The 25,209-nt window shown below is 44.5% G+C and overlaps 2 protein-coding genes across 3 annotated transcripts in view; both read left to right on the plus strand.

Annotated features, from left to right (window-relative positions):
* TTC33 (tetratricopeptide repeat domain 33) overlaps positions 1–18,349 on the plus strand; it is a 170,190-nt gene extending 151,841 nt beyond the window's left edge. For both annotated transcript variants that reach the window (XM_077281442.1, XM_077281436.1), the window contains one exon: positions 16,126–18,349. In XM_077281442.1, coding sequence (XP_077137557.1) covers positions 16,126–16,479 — 354 coding nt within the window. In that variant the 3' untranslated portion in view covers positions 16,480–18,349. The remainder of the gene's footprint in view (positions 1–16,125) is intronic.
* A 158-nt stretch (positions 18,350–18,507) lies between these two features.
* On the plus strand, positions 18,508–21,538 carry LOC143803643 (uncharacterized). Its single transcript, XM_077281428.1, has 3 exons — positions 18,508–19,617; positions 19,930–20,356; positions 20,762–21,538. The coding sequence occupies exons 1-3, from the start codon at positions 19,046–19,048 to the stop codon at positions 20,915–20,917; spliced, it is 1,155 nt and encodes a 384-aa protein (XP_077137543.1). The 5' UTR covers positions 18,508–19,045; the 3' UTR covers positions 20,918–21,538.
* Positions 21,539–25,209: the final 3,671 nt, after the last annotated feature.

A 25,209-nucleotide genomic window follows, 5' to 3' on the forward strand; every position in this document is an offset into this window, starting at 1 on the left:
CTTTTTCAGAAAAACATTGCAGTTCTACCGCGATTGCAACTAAAAACGTAACCGCAAGATGTGAACACAGCCTTATTTGTTCCGGTTGCTTCCTTTAGACTATATCTGTGACATTGTCTTTTGTCTCCTCCCCTTTGACCTTCACGGCTCATCTCTTGTTTTACATCAAACTCCTCCGCCCCATAGTGAAAATAGCACTAAATAGAGACTAAATCAAGTCCTACATAACTAGTCCTGCTCCCATCTGATACAATGTATCCAGTGCAGACAATGCTCTGTGAGCTAAACATCCCGGACTCCAGACTGATACAGTGTAACAATCCAGCAGAGATCACGGAGCATTGTCTGCGTTGAATACGATTGTAATAAAGTCTCATCTGTGAGAAGTATCTATGAATAGGATTTAGATACATAGAACATCAGCAGCAGCTGCACAGATCTCTGCTGGTTTGTTACAATGTATCAGTTTGGAGTCTGGGATGTTTAGCTCACAGAGCATTGTCTGCACTGCATTCAAATGTATGAGCTGAAAAGTCAGGGGAAAATGTTATATAATTGACAGGCACTTTACATAAATGGAAAAGTCTGTATACAGATCTTTCTTGTTCCCCAGTGAGTGAAGGGTTAACGCCCCGTATCATAGTCTCATCTATATTTAATATTTCAGCTTATTTCTTTGTTTCGGAAACAAAAGAAGAATATGAAGACTCGGAGTCCTGCCGCGTTTACACACTGTATTATTTGACCTGTTAATGCCTCCTGGCGCTTCTCCCAGCGGGAACACTTAGCAGAGACATTGTGGTCCTGCAGCTACTCAGCAGCGCGGCGCGGCCACCGACTGCAGCCTGCTACTTCCCAGAAGCTTTAGAGGGTTCGTAAAATGAACAGTCGCTCTTCCAGGCAGGTTTAAGTGATCTGACCGCAACGTAGAGATGAAAATGCAACGGTGGAAATGCTGCAAGCTCACTGACGATTTATATAATGAAAGATCTACAGGATGTAACTCAGGATCAGTAATGTAATGTATGTACACAGTGACTGCACCAGCGGAATAGTGAGTGCAGCTCTGGGGTATAATACAGGATGTAACTCAGGATCAGTAATGTAATGTATGTACACAGTGACTGCACCAGCAGAATAGTGAGTGCAGCTCTGGTGTATAATACAGGATGTAACTCAGGATTAGTAATGTAATGTATGTACACAGTGACTGCACCAGCAGAATAGTGAGTGCAGCTCTGGGGTATAATACAGGATGTAACTCAGGATTAGTAATGTAATGTACACAGTGACTGCACCAGCAGAATAGTGAGTGCAGCTCTGGGGTATAATACAGGATGTAACTCAGGATCAGTAATGTAATGTATGTACACAGTGACTGCACCAGCAGAATAGTGAGTGCAGCTCTGGTGTATAATACAGGATGTAACTCAGGATTAGTAATGTAATGTATGTACACAGTGACTGCACCAGCAGAATAGTGAGTGCAGCTCTGGGGTATAATACAGGATGTAACTCAGGATTAGTAATGTAATGTACACAGTGACTGCACCAGCAGAATAGTGAGTGCAGCTCTGGGGTACAATACAGGATGTAACTCAGGATCAGTAATGTAATGTATGTACATAGTGACTGCACCAGCAGAATAGTGAGCGCAGCTCTGGGGTATAATACAGGATGTAACTCAGGATCAGTAATGTAATGTATGTACACAGTGACTGCACCAGCAGAATAGTGAGTGCTGCTCTGGAGAATAATACAGGATGTAACTCAGGATCAGTAATGTAATGTATGTACACAGTGACTGCACCAGCAGAATAGTGAGTGCAGCTCTGGGGTATAATACAGGATGTAACTCAGGAGCAGTAATGTAATGTATGTACACAGTGACTGCACCAGCAGAATAGTGAGTGCAGCTCTGGAGTATAATACAGGATGTAACTCAGGATCATTAATGTAATGTATGTACACAGTGACTGCACCAGCAGAATAGTGAGTGCAGCTCTGGGGTATAATACAGGATGTAACTCAGGATCAGTAATGTAATGTATGTGCACAGTGACTGCACCAGCAGAATAGTGAGTGCAGCTCTGGGGTATAATACAGGAGGTAACTCAGGATCAGTAATGTAATGTATGTACACAGTGACTGCACCAGCGGAATAGTGAGTGCAGCTCTGGGGTACAATACAGGATGTAACTCAAGATCAGTAATGTAATGTATGTACACAGTGACTGCACCAGCAGAATAGTGAGTGCAGCTCTGGTGTATAATACAGGATGTAACTCAGGATTAGTAATGTAATGTATGTACACAGTGACTGCACCAGCAGAATAGTGAGTGCAGCTCTGGGGTATAATACAGGATGTAACTCAGGGTCAGTAATGTAATGTATGTACACAGTGACTGCACCAGCAGAATAGTGAGTGCAGCTCTGGAGTATAATACAGGATGTAACTCAGGATCAGTAATGTAATGTATGTACACAGTGACTGCACCAGCAGAATAGTGAGTGCAGCTCTGGGGTATAATACAGGATGTAACTCAGGATCAGTAATGTAATGTATGTACACAGTGACTGCACCAGCAGAATAGTGAGTGCAGCTCTGGAGTATAATACAGGATGTAACTCAGGATCAGTAATGTAATGTATGTACACAGTGACTGCACCAGCAGAATAGTGAGTGCAGCTCTGGGGTACAATACAGGATGTAACTCAGGATCAGTAATGTAATGTATGTACACAGTGACTGCACCAGCAGAATAGTGAGTGCAGCTCTGCGGTACAATACAGGATGTAACTCAGGATCAGTAATGTAATGTATGTACACAGTGACTGCACCAGCAGAATAGTGAGTGCAGCTCTGGTGTATAATACAGGATGTAACTCAGGATTAGTAATGTAATGTATGTACACAGTGACTGCACCAGCAGAATAGTGAGTGCAGCTCTGGGGTATAATACAGGATGTAAGTCAGGGTCAGTAATGTAATGTATGTACACAGTGACTGCACCAGCAGAATAGTGAGTGCAGCTCTGGAGTATAATACAGGATGTAACTCAGGATCAGTAATGTAATGTATGTACACAGTGACTGCAGCAGCAGAATAGTGAGTGCAGCTCTGGAGTATAATACAGGATGTAACTCAGGATCAGTAATGTAATGTATGTACACAGTGACTGCACCAGCAGAATAGTGAGTGCAGCTCTGGGGTATAATACAGGATGTAACTCAGGATCAGTAATGTAATGTATGTACACAGTGACTGCAGCAGCAGAATAGTGAGTGCAGCTCTGGAGTATAATACAGGATGTAACTCAGGATCAGTAATGTAATGTATGTACACAGTGACTGCACCAGCAGAATAGTGAGTGCAGCTCTGGAGTATAATACTGGATGTAACTCAGGATCAGTAATGTAATGTATGTACACAGTGACTGCACCAGCAGAATAGTGAGTGCAGCTCTGGGGTATAATACAGGATGTAACTCAGGATCAGTAATGTAATGGATGTACACAGTGACTGCACCAGCAGAATAGTGAGTGCAGCTCTGGAGTATAATAATACAGGATGTAACTCAGGATCAGTAATGTAATGTATGTATACAGTGACTGCACCAGCAGAATACTGAGCGCAGCTCTGGAGTATAATACAAGATGTAACTCAGGATCAGTAATGTAATGTATGTACGCAGTGACTGCACCAGCAGAATAGTGAGAGCAGCTCTGGAGTATAAAACAGGATGTAACTCAGGATCAGTAATGTAATGTATGTACACAGTGACTGCACCAGCAGAATAGTGAGTGCAGCTCTGGAGTATAATACAGGAGGTAACTCAGGATCAGTAATGTAATGTATGTACACAGTGACTGCACCAGCAGAATAGTGAGAGCAGCTCTGGAGTATAAAACAGGATGTAACTCAGGATCAGTAATGTAATGTATGTACACAGTGACTGCACCAGCAGAACAGTGAGTGCAGCTCTGGAATATAATACAGGATGTAACTCAGGATCAGTAATGTAATGTATGTACACAGTGACTGCACCAGCAGAACAGTGAGTGCAGCTCTGGGGTATAATACAGGATGTTACTCAGGATCAGTAATGTAATGTATGTACACAGTGACTGCACCAGCAGAATAGTGAGTGCAGCTCTGGAGTATAATACAGGAGGTAACTCAGGATCAGTAATGTAATGTAATGTACACAGTGACTGCACCAGCAGAATAGTGAGAGCAGCTCTGGAGTATAAAACAGGATGTAACTCAGGATCAGTAATGTAATGTATGTACACAGTGACTGCACCAGCAGAACAGTGAGTGCAGCTCTGGAATATAATACAGGATGTAACTCAGGATCAGTAATGTAATGTATGTACACAGTGACTGCACCAGCAGAACAGTGAGTGCAGCTCTGGGGTATAATACAGGATGTTACTCAGGATCAGTAATGTAATGTATGTACACAGTGACTGCACCAGCAGAATAGTGAGTGCAGCTCTGGGGTATAATACAGGAGGTAACTCAGGATCAGTAATGTAATGTATGTACACAGTGACTGCACCAGCGGAATAGTGAGTGCAGCTCTGGAGTATAATACAGGATGTAACTCAGGATCAGTAATGTAATGTATGTACACAGTGACTGCAGCAGCAGAATAGTGAGTGCAGCTCTGCGGTACAATACAGGATGTAACTCAGGATCAGTAATGTAATGTATGTACACAGTGACTGCACCAGCAGAATAGTGAGTGCAGCTCTGGTGTATAATACAGGATGTAACTCAGGATTAGTAATGTAATGTATGTACACAGTGACTGCACCAGCAGAATAGTGAGTGCAGCTCTGGGGTATAATACAGGATGTAACTCAGGGTCAGTAATGTAATGTATGTACACAGTGACTGCACCAGCAGAATAGTGAGTGCAGCTCTGGAGTATAATACAGGATGTAACTCAGGATCAGTAATGTAATGTATGTACACAGTGACTGCAGCAGCAGAATAGTGAGTGCAGCTCTGGAGTATAATACAGGATGTAACTCAGGATCAGTAATGTAATGTATGTACACAGTGACTGCACCAGCAGAATAGTGAGTGCAGCTCTGGGGTATAATACAGGATGTAACTCAGGATCAGTAATGTAATGTATGTACACAGTGACTGCAGCAGCAGAATAGTGAGTGCAGCTCTGGAGTATAATACAGGATGTAACTCAGGATCAGTAATGTAATTTATGTACACAGTGACTGCACCAGCAGAATAGTGAGTGCAGCTCTGGAGTATAATACTGGATGTAACTCAGGATCAGTAATGTAATGTATGTACACAGTGACTGCACCAGCAGAATAGTGAGTGCAGCTCTGGGGTATAATACAGGATGTAACTCAGGATCAGTAATGTAATGGATGTACACAGTGACTGCACCAGCAGAATAGTGAGTGCAGCTCTGGAGTATAATAATACAGGATGTAACTCAGGATCAGTAATGTAATGTATGTATACAGTGACTGCACCAGCAGAATACTGAGCGCAGCTCTGGAGTATAATACAAGATGTAACTCAGGATCAGTAATGTAATGTATGTACACAGTGACTGCACCAGCAGAATAGTGAGTGCAGCTCTGGGGTATAATACAGGATGTAACTCAGGATCAGTAATGTAATGTATGTACGCAGTGACTGCACCAGCAGAATAGTGAGAGCAGCTCTGGAGTATAAAACAGGATGTAACTCAGGATCAGTAATGTAATGTATGTACACAGTGACTGCACCAGCAGAATAGTGAGAGCAGCTCTGGAGTATAAAACAGGATGTAACTCAGGATCAGTAATGTAATGTATGTACACAGTGACTGCACCAGCAGAACAGTGAGTGCAGCTCTGGAATATAATACAGGATGTAACTCAGGATCAGTAATGTAATGTATGTACACAGTGACTGCACCAGCAGAACAGTGAGTGCAGCTCTGGGGTATAATACAGGATGTTACTCAGGATCAGTAATGTAATGTATGTACAAAGTGACTGCACCAGCAGAATAGTGAGTGCAGCTCTGGAGTATAATACAGAATGTAACATGGGATCAGTAATGTAATGTATGTACACAGTGACTGCACCAGCAGAATAGTGAGTGCAGCTCTGGGGTATAATACAGGATGTAACTCAGGATCAGTAATGTACTGTGTGTACAAGTAATGTACTGTGTGTACACAGTGACTGCACCAGCAGAATAGTGAGTGCAGCTCTGGAGTATAATACAGGATGTAACTCAGGATCAGTAATGTAATGTATGTACACAGTGGCTGCACCAGCAGAATAGTGAGTGCAGCTCTGGGGTATAATACAAGATGTAACTCAGGATCAGTAATGTAATGTATGTACACAGTGACTGCACCAGCAGCATAGTGAGTGCAGCTCTGGGGTATAATACAGGATGTAACTCAGGATCAGTAATGTACTGTATGGACACAGTGACTGCACCAGCAGAATAGTGAGTGCAGCTCTGGAGTATAATACAGGATGTAACTCAGGATCAGTAATGTAATGTATGTACACAGTGACTGCACCAGCAGAATAGTAAGTGCTGCTCTGGAGTATAATACAGGATGTAACTCAGGATCAGTAATGTAATGTATGTACATAGTGACTGCACCAGCAGAATAGTGAGTGCAGCTCTGGGGTATAATACAGGATGTAACTCAGGATCGGTAATGTAATGTATGTACACAGTGACTGCACCAGCAGAATAGTGAGTGCAGCTCTGGAGTATAATACAGGATGTAACTCAGGATCAGTAATATAATGTATGTACATAGTGACTGCACCAGCAGAATAGTGAGTGCGGCTCTGGGGTATAATACAGGATGTAACTCAGGATCAGTAATGTAATGTATGTACACAGTGACTGCACCAGCAGAATAGTGAGTGCAGCTCTAGGGTATAGTACAGGATGTAACTCAGGATCAGTAATGTAATGTATGTACACAGTGATTGCACCAGCAGAATAGTGAGTGCAGCTCTGGAGTATAATACAGGATGTAACTCAGGATCAGTAATGTAATGTATGTACATAGTGACTGCACCAGCAGAATAGTGAGTGCAGCTCTGGGGTATAATACAGGATGTAACTCAGGATCAGTAATGTAATGTATGTACACAGTGACTGCACCAGCAGAATAGTGAGTGCAGCTCTGGAGTATAATACAGGATGTAACTCAGGATCAGTAATGTAATGTATGTACACAGTAACTGCACCAGCAGAATAGTGAGTGCAGCTCTGGGGTATAATACAGGATGTAACTCAGGATCAGTAATGTAATGTGTGTACACAGTGACTGCACCAGCAGAATACTGAATCCAGCTCTGGGGTATAATACAGGATGTAACTCAGGATCAGTAATCTAATGTATGTACACAGTGACTGCACCAGCAGAATAGTGAGTGCAGCTCTGGGGTATAATACAGGATGTAACTCAGGATCAGTAATGTAATGTATGTACACAGTGACTGCACCAGCAGAATAGTGAGCGCAGCTCTGGGGTATAATACAGGATGTAACTCAGGATCAGTAATGTAATGTATGTACACAGTGACTGCACCAGCAGAATAGTGAGCGCAGCTCTGGGGCATAATACAGGATATAACTCAGGATCAGTAATGTAATGTATGTACACAGTGACTGCACCAGCAGCATAGTGAGTGCAGCTCTGGGGTATAATACAGGATATAACTCAGGATCAGTAATGTAATGTATGTACACAGTGACTGCACCAGCAGCATAGTGAGTGCAGCTCTGGGGTATAATACAGGATGTAACTCAGGATCAGTAATGTAATGTATCTGAGCTGTACAGAAGAATATCTCCTTATCTGACAGATAACAATATGTTGGCTCACAAAGTCCTTAAATCGTATATGGTTATAAATAGGAAAGGTTTCTATGGTGTACAATTTGTCACTTATGTGCGTCACTCTAACTCCCCCACCGCCCCACAAAGCAATTTTTTGGAAAACCTATTTAAATAGATGTTTTTTCATTTTTTTTTTAAAGTGAAAAGTTTTGTTATTAAAGAAAATGTATTTAAATCAGTTTGATATTCTGTGTTCTTGTCATGTTTAGTATATCAGCAGTCAGAGGGCTGTTTTGCAGATACAGACCTCCAAATCTCTTGCTTAAACCTTTATTTATAATTCTGTCTCATTGCAGTGACCACTAGGGGGAGCCCAGGAGTTGTCTGCATACTTAAATAATAAGCTCCTGTGCTCCCCCTAGTGGTGGCCGCAGACAGCAGGTTTCTTATCTTGTATCAGGAGATTATGGAAAATACAGATCCCCAGCCGCTATGTACTCTGTGAAAATTCACTTTTAGCGTTTTCCAGTAATTGGAATTAAACAAACCAATAAATATAACTTGAGGAATCACAAATATCCAGATGATTAATATGCATAGTGCTAGGGGCCTCTGAGCCGCATGATCTCATTTGATCTAAAGATTTTCCCCATAATTTCTCTTATTTTCTGACATTTCCCAGATATAAGCGTGGGATAGTCCGTGCACCAGGAGGAGATGTGTAATTCATCCTCTGCCGACAAAAGATAAAATTATCTCTCAGGTCCAGCGGTGCCTCCAATAGAGAAAATATGACAGGAGTGTTTGTAGGAGGATCAGCCCCATATTTCCCGGGTGAGAGGGGCGGTTTTATTTCCATTTTTGGATGACGATGATCAGTATATGGTTTTGAAATCACTGTATGAAGATGATTCATGAAGTTGCCGAGTGCTACCAGCCCCGGGGACTTGCACATCTCGTATTGGGGGAAGTTTTTCTGTTTGACGATCTTTCATTTTAGGCACAACTGTCATTCAGTCGTGTACGTAATAGTCCCAAATGTAATTTGTGGTGAGCCATTTACCCATTATATGGCCTCATGTTCTTCAGAAGGAATTGATCTTACTGGAGTTGAAGGGGGCATTGAAAAGGTGGTGGAACGGATCCTACCAAAGGTGAAGAGAGCAACGGAGAAACTGGTGGAACTGATCCTACCGAAAGTGAAGGGAGCAACAGAGAAGGTGGTGGAATGGATCCTACCGAATGTGAAGGGGACATGGAGAAAGTGGTGGAATGGATCCTACTGAAGGTGAAGGGAGCAACAGAGAAGGTGGTGGAATGGAACCTACCGAATGTGAGGGGGACATGGAGAAAGTGGTGGAATGGATCCTACTGAAGGTGAAGGGAGCAACAGAGAAGGTGGTGGAATGGATCCTACCGAATGTGAAGGGGGCATGGAGAAAGTGGTGGAATGGATCCTACTGAAGGTGAAGGGAGCAACAGAGAAGGTGGTGGAATGGATCCTACCGAATGTGAAGGGGACATGGAGAAAGTGGTGGAATGGATCCTACCGAATTTGAAGGGGACATGGAGAAAGTGGTGGAATGGATCCTACTGAAGGTGAAGGGAGCAATGCACAAGGTGGTGGAACGGATCCTACCAAAAGTGAAGGGAGCAACAGAGAAGGTGGTGGAACGGATCCTACCGAAGGTGAAGAGAGCATGGAAAGGCTGATTAATCTAATCCCCCTGAAGGGGAAGGGGGTATGGAGAAGCTGGTCAGTCTGATTCTACGGGAAGGGGGAATTGAGAAGCTCATCGAACTGAACCTATCGGAGAGGAAGGGGGCATTTAGAAGTTTGTGGAACGGATCCTACCGGAGAGGAAGGTGCATTGAGAAGTGAGTGGAACGGATCCTACCAGAGAGGAAGGTGCATTGAGAAGCTGGTGCAAAGGATCCTACCGGAGGTGAAGGGGGCATTGAGACGTTGGTGGAACGGATCCTGCTGAAAGGGAAGGGGGCATTTATAAGCTGATCAAACTGAACCTATTGAAAAGCAACGGAGCATGGAGAAGATGATCAAATTGATCCTACTGGAAAGGGAAAGGGGCATTGAGAATCTCATTGAAGTGAACGTATCGCAGGGTAAGGGGGAATTGAGAAGCTGGTGGAACGGATCCTATCAGAGGGGAAGGAGGCATTGAGAAGCTGGTGCAAGGGAACCTACCGGAGGGGAAGGGTGAATTGAGAAGCTGATGGAACAAATCCTACCGGAAGGGTATGAGGCATTTAGAAGCTGATCAAACTGAACCTACTGAAAAGGAACGGGAACATGGAGAAGCTGATCGAACTGATCCTACTGGAAAGGGAAAGGGGCATTGTGATGATCAAGCTGATCCTACTGTAGGGAAAGGGGGCATGGAGAAGCTTATCGAACTGATCCTACCAGATGGGAAGGGGATATGGAGAAGCTGATTGAACTGATCCTGCTGTAGGGGAAAACTGACATTGAGAAGATGATCAAACTGATTCTATCAAAGGTGAAGGGGACATGGAGAAGCTAATTGAACTGATACTGTAAGACGGGAAAGGAACATAAGAAAGTTGATTAAACTGAACCTGCCGGAGGGAAAGGAAGCATTTAGAAACTGATGAAACTAAAGCTACTGGAAGGGAAGAGATCACGGAGAAGCTGATTGAACTGATGCTACTGGAAGGGATCATGGAGAAGCTGATCCAACTAATGAAACTGCCCTTTCAGAGGGAAAAGGTTGTTGAGAAACTGATGTAACTGATCCTACTAGGAGAAGTGTGGTGTGGAGAAACTGATCCTATCGGAGAGGAGAGGGTTGCAGAGAAGCTGATGAAACTAATCCTCTCAGAGGAAAGAGAGTGTGGGGCAACTGTTGGATCCTACTGGAGAGAAAGGTGGTGGTAGGAAGCTCATTAAACGTAACCATGCAGAGAGAAAGGAGTTGTGGAAAAGCCTATTGAACTGAACCTATTAGAAGGGTAACAGGGTGTAAGGAGTTGTTTTATACTCTCTGTTACACACTCTATGTGTATTATCTCAAGACCAACACCAGAAACCAGTGAGGAAAAGATGATCATCATCAGGCTGCCATCACACATGCACTATCGGAATTGGGACTAATGGTCTCCATACTCCCTAAAGTCAGCCGATATCAACCTACCATCTAATTTGTAAGGGCCATCAATGGATGGTGGTGGAAGGGGAATAAGGCAGTTTTAGCCGATCCTTCATGTGTATGGAGGGGCCAGAAGAGAGATCTGTTGGCTTAATGCTCGATCACCTGGGTGTATGGGCACTTTTAGTAAGTGGAGGAACTGGAAATGATTATCCTCTGCCTGTATCACTCCGAAGTTTCCAACATTGTAGATAGCAAATTGTAAAATATCCCTCTTAAGAACCTGCTATTTTTGCTCACATTTTGCTATTCCCAATTTTGCACTTTTCGCGTCTTCATCACTTGTTTTGCCCTGATAACCACACTCTTCACAAGCTGATAGCAAACTCTGCTTCATGAGCTGTTTGCATAGTCAGTTTGTGACTTGTCAGAGATGCGCACTCTCTTCTTGTCCAAACCACGAGGACAATAAACTTCTGCCGCTAAGCATTGTTCTGGAAATGTCACCTTGCCGAGGACATAACCACAGTGTTTGCAGGTCGCGTTCATTACCAGCTCTTAGAAGCTCGGCATTATAATAATTGTAATAATCTTTATTTATATAGCGCCAACATATTCCGCAGCGCTTTACAGTTCAGCAGTTCATATACAACAGTCATTAGTAGCAAGGTTAAAGATAATACAATAATTAAAGAGAAGATAATGACGCCCCTGCCCATAAGAGCTAACAATCCACAATGAAGTGGAGGAGACACGCAGTACAGGGGCTTGTTTACAATAATGGTCCAGCCATCTTGAGGGAATGGTTGTGGTTAGTCCTAATTTCTTGAGGTAGAGCATTCCAGAGGATTGGTGCAGCTCAGGAGAAGTCTTGGAACCGGGAGTGGGAGGTTCGGATTAGTGTGGATGTTAGTCAAAGGTCGCCTGTGGAGCTTATCGAGCTGGTAGGCCAATAAACAGAAATGAGGGAGGAGATGTAGGGGGGCTGCACTGTGGAGAGCTTTGTGGGTGAGAACAAGCAGTATAAATTGGATCCTATAATGAATGGGCAGCCAGTTCAATACCTATTAGCCAGATAGGCGACCCTGGCTGCTGCATTAAGGACAGACTGTAGAGGGGAAAGTCGAGTAACGGGGAGGCTAATTAATAGAGTTACAGTAGTCCAGGCGGGAGTGGATCAGGGCAACAGTGAGGATCTTTGTTGTTTCCATGGTGAGAAAGGGGCGGATTCTAGAGATGTTCTTCAGGTGTAGGCGACAAGAGCGGGCAAGAGATTGTATATGGGAGGTGAAGGAAAGATCAGTCAAACATAACACCCAGACAGCGCGCCTGCTGCCGGGGTGTTATTATGGTGCCACCCACGGAGAGGGAAATGTCAGGTTTAGGGAGTTTAGTAGACGGTGGGAGCAGAAGAAGTTCAGTTTTGAAGAGGTTGAGTTTCAGATAGAGAGCGGACATGATGTTGGAGACTGCGGACAGACAGTCAGTGGCGTTCTGTAGTACAGCGGGGGTAAGGTCAGGAGATGACGTGTATAGTTGTGTGTCATCATCGGTATAAATATGGTACTGAAAGCCAAATCTGCTTATGGTCTGTCCAATTGGGACCGTTTAGAGAGAGAAAAGAAGAGGGCCCAGGACTGAGCCCTGAGGGATTTTGACAGAGGAAGAGGAGATGAAGTGGAGCCAGCGAACAGTACACTGAAGGAGCGGTCAGAAAGGTAGGAGGAGCACCAGGAGAGAGCAGTGTCCTTAATGCCAAGTGACTGGAGCCTAGAGAGTAGGAGACGGTGGTCAACGGTGTTTAAAACTGCAGAGAGGTTGAGAAGAATGAGCAGAGAGTGGTCACCATTACGTTTTGCTGTCAGAAGGTCGTTAGATACTGTGATGAGTGCAGATTCTGTCGAATGTAGGGGCGAAAGCCGTACTGTGAAAGGTCTAGGAGGGAGTGAGTGGAGAGGTAACGGGTAAGGCGGGAGTAGATCAGGCGCTCCAGGAGTTTAGAGATGAAGGGGAGATTGGAGACCGGTCTGTAGTTATTTGTGTAGGATGGGTAGAGAGAGGGTTTCTTTAGTAATGGAGTAACGATAGAGTGTTTGAAGGAGGAGGAGAAAATGTCAGAGGAGAGGGAGAGATTAAAGATTGTAGTTAGGTGAGTTGTGACGACTGGAGAGAGAGACTGGAGGAGATGTGAGGGAATGGGGTCAGTAGTGCATGTAGTCGGACGAGAAGAAGAAAGGGGCTTGGAGACTTCTTCTTCTGTGACAGAGTCAAATGTGGAGACTGAGCCAGGGGAAATGCAGGGAGGGATGGGAGTCACTGCATTTAGTGTTTGGGAGTGGATTTCCTGACGTATATTCTCTATTTTCCCTATAAAGTGGGAGGCCAGGTCATCAGCACAAATGTCTGTGATAGGGGCCTACATTTTAGGACTGAGGAGAGAGTGAAAGGGGATTGAACAGAGCCAGATAAAGACCATTGTAACAACACCTATACACTGATGACAGGCTCTTATCTACAGAATAGAGGAACACGCTTATATACGGTCATGGCTGAATGTGCTGGCACCCTTGAAATTGTTCCATAAAATGAAGTATTTCTCACATTTACACATGTTTTGTTATACATATGTTTATTTCCTTTGTGAGTATTGGAACAACACAAAAAAAACTGAGAAAAAACTGAGAAAAATAGGCAAATTGGACATAATTTCACACAAAACCTCAAACGTGAGCTGGTCAAAATTGGTTGCTCACCCTTTGGAATAAACAACTGCTTTCAGTCGCTTCCTATAACCATTGACAAGCTTCTTACACCTCTCACTGGGAATTTTGGACCACTCTTCTTTTGTAAACTGCTCCAGGTCTCTCGTATTTGAAGGCGCCTTCTCCCAACAGCAATTTTAAGATCTATCCACAGGTGGTCAATGGGCTTTAGATCCAGACTCATTGCTGCCACTTCAGATCTCTCCAACGCTTTGTTTCCATTTCTTTCTGGAGGCTTCTTGAAGTATGTTTGAGGTCATTGTCCTGCTTTAAGATCTATGGCCTGGACGCAAACTCAGCTTTTTGACACTGGCACTACATTGTGACCCAAAATCCTTTGGTAATCTTCAGATTTCGTGATGACTTGCACACAGTCAGAGCACCTAGTGTGAGTGGTAGCAAAACAACCCCAAAATGTCTTTGAACCTCCACCATATTTGACTGTAGGTACTGTGTTCATTTCTTTGTAGGCCTCATTCCATTTCGGTAAACAGTAGAATGATGTGTTTTACTAAAAATCTCTATCTTGGTCTCATCTGTCTACAAGGCTCTTTCCCAGAAGGATTTTGGCTTACTCATGTACATTTTGGAAAACTGCAGACTACCTTTTTATGTCTCTTTGTCAGTATTGAGGTCCTCCTGGGTCTCCTGCCATAGCGTTTCATTTAATTCAAATGTCGACAGATAGTTTGCACTGACACTGATGAACCCTGAGCCTACAGGATTGGGGCTGCTTATCCACCATCTGGACTATCCTTTCTTGCAAGCTTTCATCAATTTTTCTCTGTCATCCACGTCCAAGCTACGGGTTGGCACAGGTTGTAAACTTTTTAATAATGTTTTGCACCATGGACAAAGGATCATCAAAATCCCTGGAGATGGATTTGTAACCTTGAGATTGTTAATATTGTTCAACAATTTTGGTTTTCAAGTCCTCAAACAGTTCTCTTCTCCTCTTTCTGTTCTCCTTCCTTAGTGTGGCACACACAGACACACAATGCAAAGATTGAGTCAACTTCTGCCCTTTTATCTGGTTTCAGGTGTGATTTTCATATTGCCCACACCTGTTACTTGCCACAGGTGAGGGTGAACAAGCATCACATGCTTGAAATAATAATATTCTTTATTTTTATATAGCGCTAACATATTCCGCAGCGCTTTACAGTTTGCACACATTATCATCGCTGTCCCCGATGGGGCTCACAATCTACATTCCCTATCAGTATGTCTTTTTGGAGTGTGGGAGGAAACCTGAGTACCCGGAGGAAACCCACGCAAACACGAGGAGAACATACAAACTCCTTGCAGATGTTGTCTTGGTGGGATTTGAACCCAGGACCCCAGCACTGCAAAGCTAACCACTGAGCTACCATTCTGCCCAATAAAGTTGTTTACCCACAAAAAGATGCCAACAATTTTGTCTTAACCACATTTGGGGTTTTGTGTGAAATTATGTCCAGTTTGCATTTTTGTCTCTGTTTCTTTTTTTGTTGTTCCAATACACACAAAGGAAATAATCATGTGTATAACAACACATGTAATTGCATTAATGTTTTGGGAGAAACACCTCAATTTCTATTAAAAATTCAAGGGTGCCACCACTTTCGGCCATGACTATAGCTGCATTTTGGGGATGTATTTTTGTCTTCTTTCTCGAATATTAAAAAGACCCGCGGTGCATTAAAGATGTGTCCACCATTAGAAGCGATCACTGCCTGATTGGTGAAGGTCCAAATACCAGATCCCCCCATTAGCCAAGGAATTATAGCTCCGTGTCCTCTTTTTGCGACTATCTTGAGGCTGAGATACAAGAGCTAAGCCACCTGGATGAAAGCTTTGAATATGTAGCTCTTATGCAAAAAAAAAATGTTTCTCCACTATAAACAAAAGTGGTGAAGTCTAATCATCCAGACCTAGGTAGTTCTTTCTCTGTCCTCTCTTTTCAATTGCCTAAGTTTGATAGAAGAGCCAGTGAGCGGAGTAGAGTAAGGTTGGGTTTCCATTTAGGTCCGGCTTTCTAAGCCTGAGATGAACACAACCGATGTAAAGTTGTGCACCAGTCTGGTGTCGATAGCTGTAGATAATGCTTCGGGAAAAAATAACATGACATGCCGGATGGACACCATGGGAGATGCCCAATTGACCTGATTCTAGTGAGTTGATTCCATGTGGGCTGTTGGTGTCCATCATGTAAGGATCAAGTACTGATGGTAAATTTGGGTTCCTGTTCCTATGACGGAACAGAAAATCGAAAAGATCGACACAGATGTGAACACAACCCTAATAGTATACATAGAGGCACACAACCCTACCGTTAACGTTGAGCGAGTGATTGTAATGAAAAGTCAATAATAGCTCATCAAGTATGTTTCATGTCATCTACAGGCCATTCGAAGCTTCCAGATAGCGATCCACATCTGCCCTTCCAACACGGAGTTGTGGGAGGAAGATCTGAACTGGGCTCGAAAGCTTCTCCAACAGAAGAAAGAAGCGGAAGCCGCAGAAGCCAAGGAGAGGAACCAGACGGATTTCAGTATCGAACAGGCGACAATCCCAGACTATGACTTTGAGAGTGATGAGGTGGTGGCGGCCTGTGATGCCATATCGCGGATACACAAGGTGGCTGCCACCGGTAGTAAGACCGTTGTAGTTTCTTCACCAGGAAAGATGACAACTGAGGAACCGTCAGCAGATGCCTCCACCTCTGCTGACCCAATAGCATTTAGCAAGGCTCGATGATTGGATTATTGGAAGTGTGTTTTTCTTGTCTGTGACATCAGAGCATTGAATCATGTTTTTTTTTCATCTGTGACATTCATCCATCCTTCTGGAAGTAAAAGGTGGCTAAAAGATATTTTTGTACATTGAGAGATATCTTTATATGGAATGAGGATCCGTATGTGACTGTTAGGTTTGCCCTTTGTCATGGCCATAACTGGGATATTTGCACAGAAGAGCCCCCTTAGATAAAACCAGACATATATGAATTTCAGAAGATCACTGCACGGTGAGCCCCTCTCTTGTATGCTCATTGGAAAAATGGACATATTTTAGAGATGAACAAATTCGTCTCGAATTTCATTAAAATAATATAGATCCAATTTAAAGAAAAGGATTGGGAAAGGTTTAAAGAAAAATTACGGTAATATAAAAAATATTGTCACTTTTCCACATAGTTCCCCCACCGCTCCTTACAATCCTAATCTTCAGTCACAGAAGATCTTTGGTCTTCTTCACTTGTCCTGTCCGGTCTTTGGTCTTCTTCACAGATCCCGTTCGGTCTTTTTCACAGGTCCTGTCTAGATGTCGGTCTTCTTGACAGGTCCCTTGCGGTCTTTGGTCTTCTTCACAGGTCACGTCTGGTCTTTGGCCTTCTTCACAGGTCCCGTCAGGTCTTCGGTCTTCTTCACAAGTCCCGTCGGGTCTTCGGTCTTCTTCGCAGGTCACGTCCGGTCGTTGGTCTTCTTCACAGGTCACGTCAGGTCTTTGGCCTTCTTCACAGGTCACATCTGGTCTTCGGCCTTCTTCACAGGTCACGTCTGGTGTTCGGCCTTCTCGACAGGTCCCTTCCGGTCTTCAGAACCTCCAGTTCTGACTAAGCCTCACAACATCATGACGTTACAAGCTTTGGAGACCGCGAAGATCGGACTGGACCCGTGAAGAAGACCAAAGACCTGCTGTTACTGAAGAATAGAGCTGTGGGAAGAGTAAGCATTATCGTTATTTCTTTTAATAGTACAGACCCTACTGCATAATAAAGCACATTTCAATTTTATTAATTCGATATGAATCAAATTTCCTGGGCAAATTCGAGCAATCTGAGAATTAGCAGCAGATTCGCTCATCTTTACCATTTTCTGGTAGCGTTTTATAACCTCCATTGACTCCATTAAGTGCAGCCATCTGTACATTGAGGTTCCAACCATGTGAGTTCCTGGAGAACAAAAAAAAAATGCTTAGGCCTTATACACATAGCAGAGCCTGGAGCACAAGTTGTGCCGCCATATAGTCCCATAGGAGATACTCACTTCCCTATGAGGTATACTGATGCACAATGGGGACTTCTTTGGACCTCAAAATACTCTGTACAGTTTGGAGTCACTTTATGGCACTGACCATGAGACCTAAAAGTAGAATTTGCATCCTGTGAAGGTACCTTCAGGAGACATCTCGCTTCCTACATATGCATGCACGCTCAGGATGGCTGAACGTGCATGTATTTTCATTCAGGAGAGGGGAATTAGCTGCTGCTGGACGCTTTTGGCAATGGGTTATTTTCTGGGAGCTAAAGAATGAAATGTTGAAATTCAGCATGCCCGATCCATCTTTTCCCCAGCATCTTCTGGTGGAGGAGAATCAGGAGGCGCCATCACATAGACAGTCGATCCCACCAGTATTGGCAGGTCCGGGCACCTATAGATACCATGAGAATAATAACCAGCTGAACCCAAACTTTATTAGGGAAAGTACCATGTTGACGCCCATGTTACTGCCCCCTTGACTCTATTCAAACTTGGAAATTTTGGGTGCTATTTTACCGCCCACTTGTCATTTTTTGGCCATCTGTTAAGAGTCCGTGTGAAAATAAAATCTGAATGTTGAGTGTTTCCTTTCTCTTTTTCTCCGTTGCTTTAGTCCCAGTGAGCCAACAAGTTCAACTTTCTTTTCTGGGCTGATATTAAAGCTAAGTGCCCCAGAAAACTACAAATCCCAGCATTCTTTGCTGCACACAATCGGCAGCCCCATGTAGGGGTGAGTAGTGCCGCTCAGGTGGGGAAGATAGCATTAAAAGGAAGATCCAAATCACCTGAACTGCGACGTTCTGACACAAAAGGAACTTTGATCTTTATAGCAGGAGATCCGGAAACTGCAGATCTTACCAATATGGAGCGCTGGGTACGAAGGAACTTATAAAAGTGTCTGTGTTTTTATGTTGTGTTTGCTGGAATATGTTTTTGTGCATGGAAACTTGAAGACAAACTCGAAATGAAAACCTCTGGCGATTTTCAGCTGTAGAGAATACTCCCGGGTTCTTGTGTGCTTATTTTCGCCTCCATTATATTCGCGGATGCCACGAACGCTCTGTATGTTAGTGATTGCTTCCTTAAGAGATATTAACTAATAATGCGAAATAAACTATATTATTGTATATGTTATATTTTGTGGGGTCGCCGCTCCCAAGATCCTTTTAGACAGAACAGCAACTCAATGTGAGCGCAACAAAAACTGCCGAAGCAAATCTGCGGACAAACGCAAAAGACGCGACAGCCCAAAGAATAATCCCCTACCTACGTTTTGTAGCCTCATGTCCAGGAGAGAGACAAGTCTGGTTAGTCCGTGGTCCCATCTGTACAAGGTCGCCTTGTCAAATCTGGTTAGTCCATGGTCCCATCTGTACAAGGTCGCCTTGTCGAATCTGGTTAGTCCGTGGTCCCATCTGTACAAGGTCGCCTTGTCGAATCTGGTTAGGCCGTGGTCCCATCTGTACAAGGTCGCCTTGTCGAATCTGGTTAGTCCGTGGTCCCATCTGTACAAGGTCGCCTTGTCGAATCTGGGTAGTCCGTGGTCCCATCTGTACAAGGTCGCCTTGTCGAATCTGGTTAGTCCATGGTCCCATCTGTACAAGGTCGCCTTGTCGAATCTGGTTAGTCCGTGGTCCTATCTGTACAAGGTCGCCTTGTCGAATCTGGTTAGTCCGTGGTCCCATCTGTACAAGGTCGCCTTGTCGAATCTGGTTAGTCCGTGGTCCCATCTGTACAAGGTCGCCTTGTCGAATCTGGTTAGTCAGTGGTCCCATCTGTACAAGGTCGCCTTGTCGAATCTGGTTAGTCCGTGGTCCTATCTGTACAAGGTCGCCTTGTCGAATCTGGTTAGTCCGTGGTCCCATCTGTACAAGGTCGCCTTGTCGAATCTGCTTAGTCCGGCGTCCCATCTGTACAAGGTCGCCTTGTTGAATCTGGTTAGTCCGAGGTCCCATCTGTACAAGGTCGCCTTGTCGAATCTGGGTAGTCCGTGGTCCCATCTGTACAAGGTCGCCTTGTCAAATCTGGTTAGTCCGTGGTCCCATCTGTACAAGGTCACCTTGTCAAATCTGGTTAGTCCGTGGTCCCATCTGTATAAGGTCGCCTTGTCGAATCTGGTTAGTCCGTGGTCCCATCTGTACAAGGTCACCTTGTCGAATCTGGGTAGTCCGTGGTCCCATCTGTACAAGGTCACCTTGTCAAATCTGGTTAGTCCGTGGTCCCATCTGTATAAGGTCGCCTTGTCGAATCTGCATAGTGCGGGGTCCCATCTGTACAAGGTCGCCTTGTCGAATCTGCATAGTGCGGGGTCCCATCTGTACAAGGTCGCTTTGTCTAATCTGGTTAGTCCATGGTCTCATCTGTACAAGGTCACCTTGTCGAATCTGGTTAGTCCGGGGTCCCATCTGTACAAGGTCGGCTTGTCGAATCTTGTTAGGCCTGGGTCCCATCTGTATAAGGTCGCCTTGTCGAATCTGCTTAGTCCGGCGTCCCATCTGTACAAGGTCGCCTTGTTGAATCTGGTTAGTCCGGGGTCCCATCTGTACAAGGTCGCCTTGTCTAATCTGGTTAGTCCGTTGTCCCATCTGTACAAGGTCGCCTTGTCGAATCTGGTTAGTCCGGGGTCCCATCTGTACAAGGTCGGCTTGTCGAATCTTGTTAGGCCTGGGTCCCATCTGTATAAGGTCGCCTTGTCGAATCTGCTTAGTCCGGGGTCCCATCTGTACAAGGTCGCCTTGTTGAATCTGGTTAGTCCGGGGTCCCATCTGTACAAGGTCGCCTTGTCTAATCTGGTTAGTCCGGGGTCCCATCTGTACAAGGTCGGCTTGTCGAATCTTGTTAGGCCTGGGTCCCATCTGTATAAGGTCGCCTTGTCGAATCTGCTTAGTCCGGCGTCCCATCTGTACAAGGTCGCCTTGTCTAATCTGGTTAGCCTGTAGTCCCATCTGTACAAGGTCGCCTTGTCTAATCTGGTTAGTCCGTTGTCCTATCTGTACAAGGTCGCCTTGTCGAATCTGGTTAGTCCGGGGTCCCATCTGTACAAGGTCGCCTTGTCATGGTTGATGGGCTCAGTCAATTTGACCCAAATGCGCCAACTAGTCTATAGACTAGAAATGCAATCTGAAATAATCCATATATGCAACGTTTGCACATAAAAAGACGATATCAGTGCTCTGCAACTTGTAGTCACAGCTTTCCCGGCACGCTGGGATTGTATTTTTGCAGCAGCTGGGAAGCCACATGTTGCAGATCACCAGACTCCGCAGCTGGCGGGATTTCACAATTACAGGCAGAAGAACATTGAGGATTCCCCTGTGACAGTAAAAACCCACGCCCCGTAGACTGACAGCTGCTAGGGATCATCCCAGTCAATAAAAGTCGCGTTAACAGCAATGGGTGGTAGATAAATAGTTTTTTTATTATCCAATAAACTGCTGAGCTTCTCAGTCTACGGTCAACCTTGCCTTTTTTTTTTTTTTTAAATTTCAATTTTGCAAGAATTTTTTTTTTTAGAGACAATGTATTCAATAATATATTGCTGCCATAAAGAAAGAATCTCATACTAACAAGAAGTTAAAAGCAGCCATTCCCTCCACCATAACAGCCCAGTTATCTTACTTCCCTGTCTGTACTGCCCCGGAGTGACCTAGAGAAGAAGTCGAGCAGAACAACACCACTGGTCGCCAACAGCTTTACAAAAGTGGCACTTGCATATGTGTGATAGGCACTGGAAATCTCACCTTGGGAGGAATCTATGAAAGCAAGTGGAGTCCATGGGAAAGAAGAAGAGATCGCGAACAAGAGATCTACTGTTCTCGCTACCGGTCACGTGATGCTTAGTTCCCTCTTCTTACGATCACATTCTGTACATCCCGCATATTATTTTTTTCTCTGCTTTTTTCCCAGATGTACAAGTCATCATAAATGTTGTCTTTTTCGTCGATCAGTCAAAAAACTCATAGCGCATATCCACTACCTGAACCACTCTCCCGCTCTACCTGAACCACGCACGCACTCTACCTGAACTACGCACTCCCACTATCTGAACCACGCACGTGTACTATCTGAACCATGCACGTGCACTGTCTGAACCACGCACGGGCACTATCTGAACCACGCAAGCGCACTATCTGAACCACGTGCATGCATTATCTGAACCACGCATGTGCACTATCTGAACTATGCACACGCACTATCTGAACTATGCACACGCACTATCTGAACTATGCACACGCACTATCTGAACTATGCACACGCACTATCTGAACTATGCACACGCACTATCTGAACTATGCACACGCAGTATCTGAACTATGCACACGCACTATCTGAATTATGCACACTATCTGAACCATGCACGCTCACTATCTGAACCACGCACGCTCACTATCTGAACCACACACGCTCACTATCTGAACCACGCACGCGCACTATCTGAACCATGCATACGCACTATCTGAACCATGCACATGCACTACCTGAACCACGCACGGGCAGTATCTGAACTATGCATGCGCACTATCTGAACAACGCACGCACTCTACCTGAATTACACGCACTATCTGAACCACGCACACTCACTATCTGAACCACACATGCTCACTATCTGAACCACGCACGCTCACTATCTGAATTATGCACGTGCACTATCTGAACCACACACGCTCACTATCTGAACCCCGCACGTGCACTATCTGAACCTTGCACGCTCACTATCTGAACCACGCTCACTATCTGAACTACACACGCTCACTATCTGAACCACGCACGCTCACTATCTGAACCATACATGCTCACTATGTGAACCACGCACACACACTATCTGAACCATGCACGCTCACAATCTGAATTATGCACACTCACTATCTGAACCACACATGCTCACTATCTGAACCACGCACACGCTCACTATCTGAACCACGCACGCACACTATCTGAACCACGCACGCTCACTATCTGAACCACGCACGCTCACTATCTGAACCACGCACACTCACTATCTGAACTATGCACTCGCACTATCTGAACCACGCATGTGCACTATCTGAACCACGCACACGCACTATCTGAACTATGCACTCGCACTATCTGAATTATGCACGCTCACTATCTGAACCATGCACGCGCACTATCTGAACCACGCATGTGCACTATCTGAACCACGCACACGCACTATCTGAACTATGCACTCGCACTATCTGAATTATGCACGCTCACTATCTGAACCATGCACGCGCACTATCTGAACCCCGCACACGCACTATCTGAACCACGCACGGGCAGTATCTGAACTACACATGTGCACTATCTAAACAACGCACGCACTCTACCTGAATTACGCACACGGACTATCTGAACCACGCACGCTTTCTATCTGAACCATGCACGCACACTATCTGAAGTACATATGTGCTGATGTGCTGTGCAAAACTGTACTCCAGACTGTCAGTGTATGTGGTACTTAAATTGATTTTTCAGAGATGAAGAGGGCTAAATCTCTATTGCCACCTACTCGATGTAGCAATCCTTAAAGTCAATATCAACCCTTTAACGAACCTTGCTACATAACTTAGGATAAAAGCCAAACCAGAATCTCAATTTGCAGACACTGTCTTTCAGGATGTTGTTTCTCCTCAATGTAAAGCAAGAGATCTGATTTAGCTGTAAGAAACGCCACTGACTGGGATCTAAGGTGTAATGTCTCTTTGCGGAGAGTGACATGCCAGTGTAAGGAGACTTATAGGCCATGGAGGAGCATTGCATGGCCTATACGTCTCCTTACACTGGCATGTCACTCTCCACAAGGAGAAACTTTACCTCTTAGACTCAAATATATGTGATGTCATTTATATGTAGTTATTGCACAAGCAGAGAAGTGTGGATCCTAGAGGTTATGATTAACAAGTTATATTTAAAAAAAAAATATGACCTTAGTATTTTTAGATATATAAAGAAGGAACTTGGTTCTGGGTGATCCCCGTTTATTTATGAACCTACCATAGGACATGATCTGATCCTTTTTCTGATCAATTAATTTGTATGCGAGGAGCAAGGGCAAAGCTTCAGGCTCCAAAACCATCATCTTCTAGAGCATTGTATCCCTCTGCACCCCCGATAGTCACATCATGGTACCGTGCCATGTTCTGTACGCCCCTGATTAATGGTGCATACAGGAGTATAGAGAGAGATCCAGGTATGTCTGGAATTACGCTGACGCACTTTGATGTCAGCACGAGCTGGAGATGTATATACGGTAGAGAAGACTCATGGATGATGAACCATATGCAGGGCCCTCTGCTTCCTCTCACTACTCTGTATCCCGGGGTCAGGTGGGATTAGATATGTGTTCTTTGTGAATGATGATCATTGCACAATCCTCGGGCCCTGGTGCGTTTCTGATGTCTATTTAAACCATTTTTGCCCAGAATTTGATGTCTATTGGATGATCTATGAGTATTTATAGTCCTTCTAGACCAAGAACCATACACGTTGCACCATGCATTGACCTCTCCGCTTCCTGTGCCCATAGCCTCACCTTCTCCATGTAATCAAAGGGGTATGAAAGTTATCCACTATCCATGGTATAATATAGATAATTCATATAGCAACCTAAAATTCTAACTCCCCCAAAAAAAATTATATATAATGTCCAAAAAAATGGTCCAGTGCTTAAAAAGTTACAAAAAGATTAAAAGATACACAAGGCAAAAACAGTAAAAACAAGTCGGATAAAGAACATAAAAATATAAAAGAAATATAAAATTGGGATAAAGATGGCTCTGTAGTGCTATTTCCCTCGCCCCTTGCATGGTTCCCCTTCCCCCTTCATGCAGGGGCGCTGGGATAATCGCCGCCCCAGCCGAGCGTGCTTCCTGTTGCTCTTAGATGGCTAGCGCACGCACATAGTAAAATGCCCCCAGCCAATGTCTGGAAGACATTTAGTTTGAGAGTGCACCTGCAAGGTGGCTCCCAGACAATAGCTGGGAGGCATCTTGTACAAAAGGCACCCTCACCAATAGGGAGGTGCCAAGCCCCAAGTATCATTAGGTAGTGTGGTAGTCTACTAATGAGTTGTGAGGTTCCTTGGTCCTTGTGCGGCCATTAATTAACCCATAGTCCCTGGCCCTTATGTGGCCAGTCCTGAACCTATAGTCCAGTGTCCTTGTGCGACCAGACCTGACCCCGAAGTCCCTCGTACTTGTGCGGCTAATCCTGTACCCAAAGTCCCTGGTCCTTGTGCAGCCAGTACTGAACCCTGAAGCCCCTGGTCTTTGGCGGCCTGTCCTGTACCCAAAGTCCCTGGTCCTTGTGCAGCCAATACTGAGCCCTGAAGCCACTCCAACGCTACTTGAACCAGTCTCCGAATCAGTCCCGTTTGAGTCTCCGTGTCAGTAACCGGTCTGTACAGGATCCAGAACCTAGTAGTCTGAACAGAGTCCAAGTCCTA

The sequence above is a fragment of the Ranitomeya variabilis genome, chromosome 1 (assembly GCF_051348905.1).
Source record: "Ranitomeya variabilis isolate aRanVar5 chromosome 1, aRanVar5.hap1, whole genome shotgun sequence".
NCBI classification, from domain to species: Eukaryota; Metazoa; Chordata; class Amphibia; order Anura; family Dendrobatidae; genus Ranitomeya; species Ranitomeya variabilis.

Coding starts and splice junctions, on each gene's coding strand:
- LOC143803643 (XM_077281428.1), top strand. CDS start 19,046: ATGTCCAGGAGAGAGACAAGTCTGGTTAGTCCGTGGTCCCATCTGTAC. Junction 19,618..19,929: donor TTGTCGAATCTGGTTAGTCC/GTGGTCCCATCT, acceptor GAATCTGGGTAG/TCCGTGGTCCCATCTGTACA. Junction 20,357..20,761: donor CGTTGTCCCATCTGTACAAG/GTCGCCTTGTCG, acceptor TATCTGTACAAG/GTCGCCTTGTCGAATCTGGT.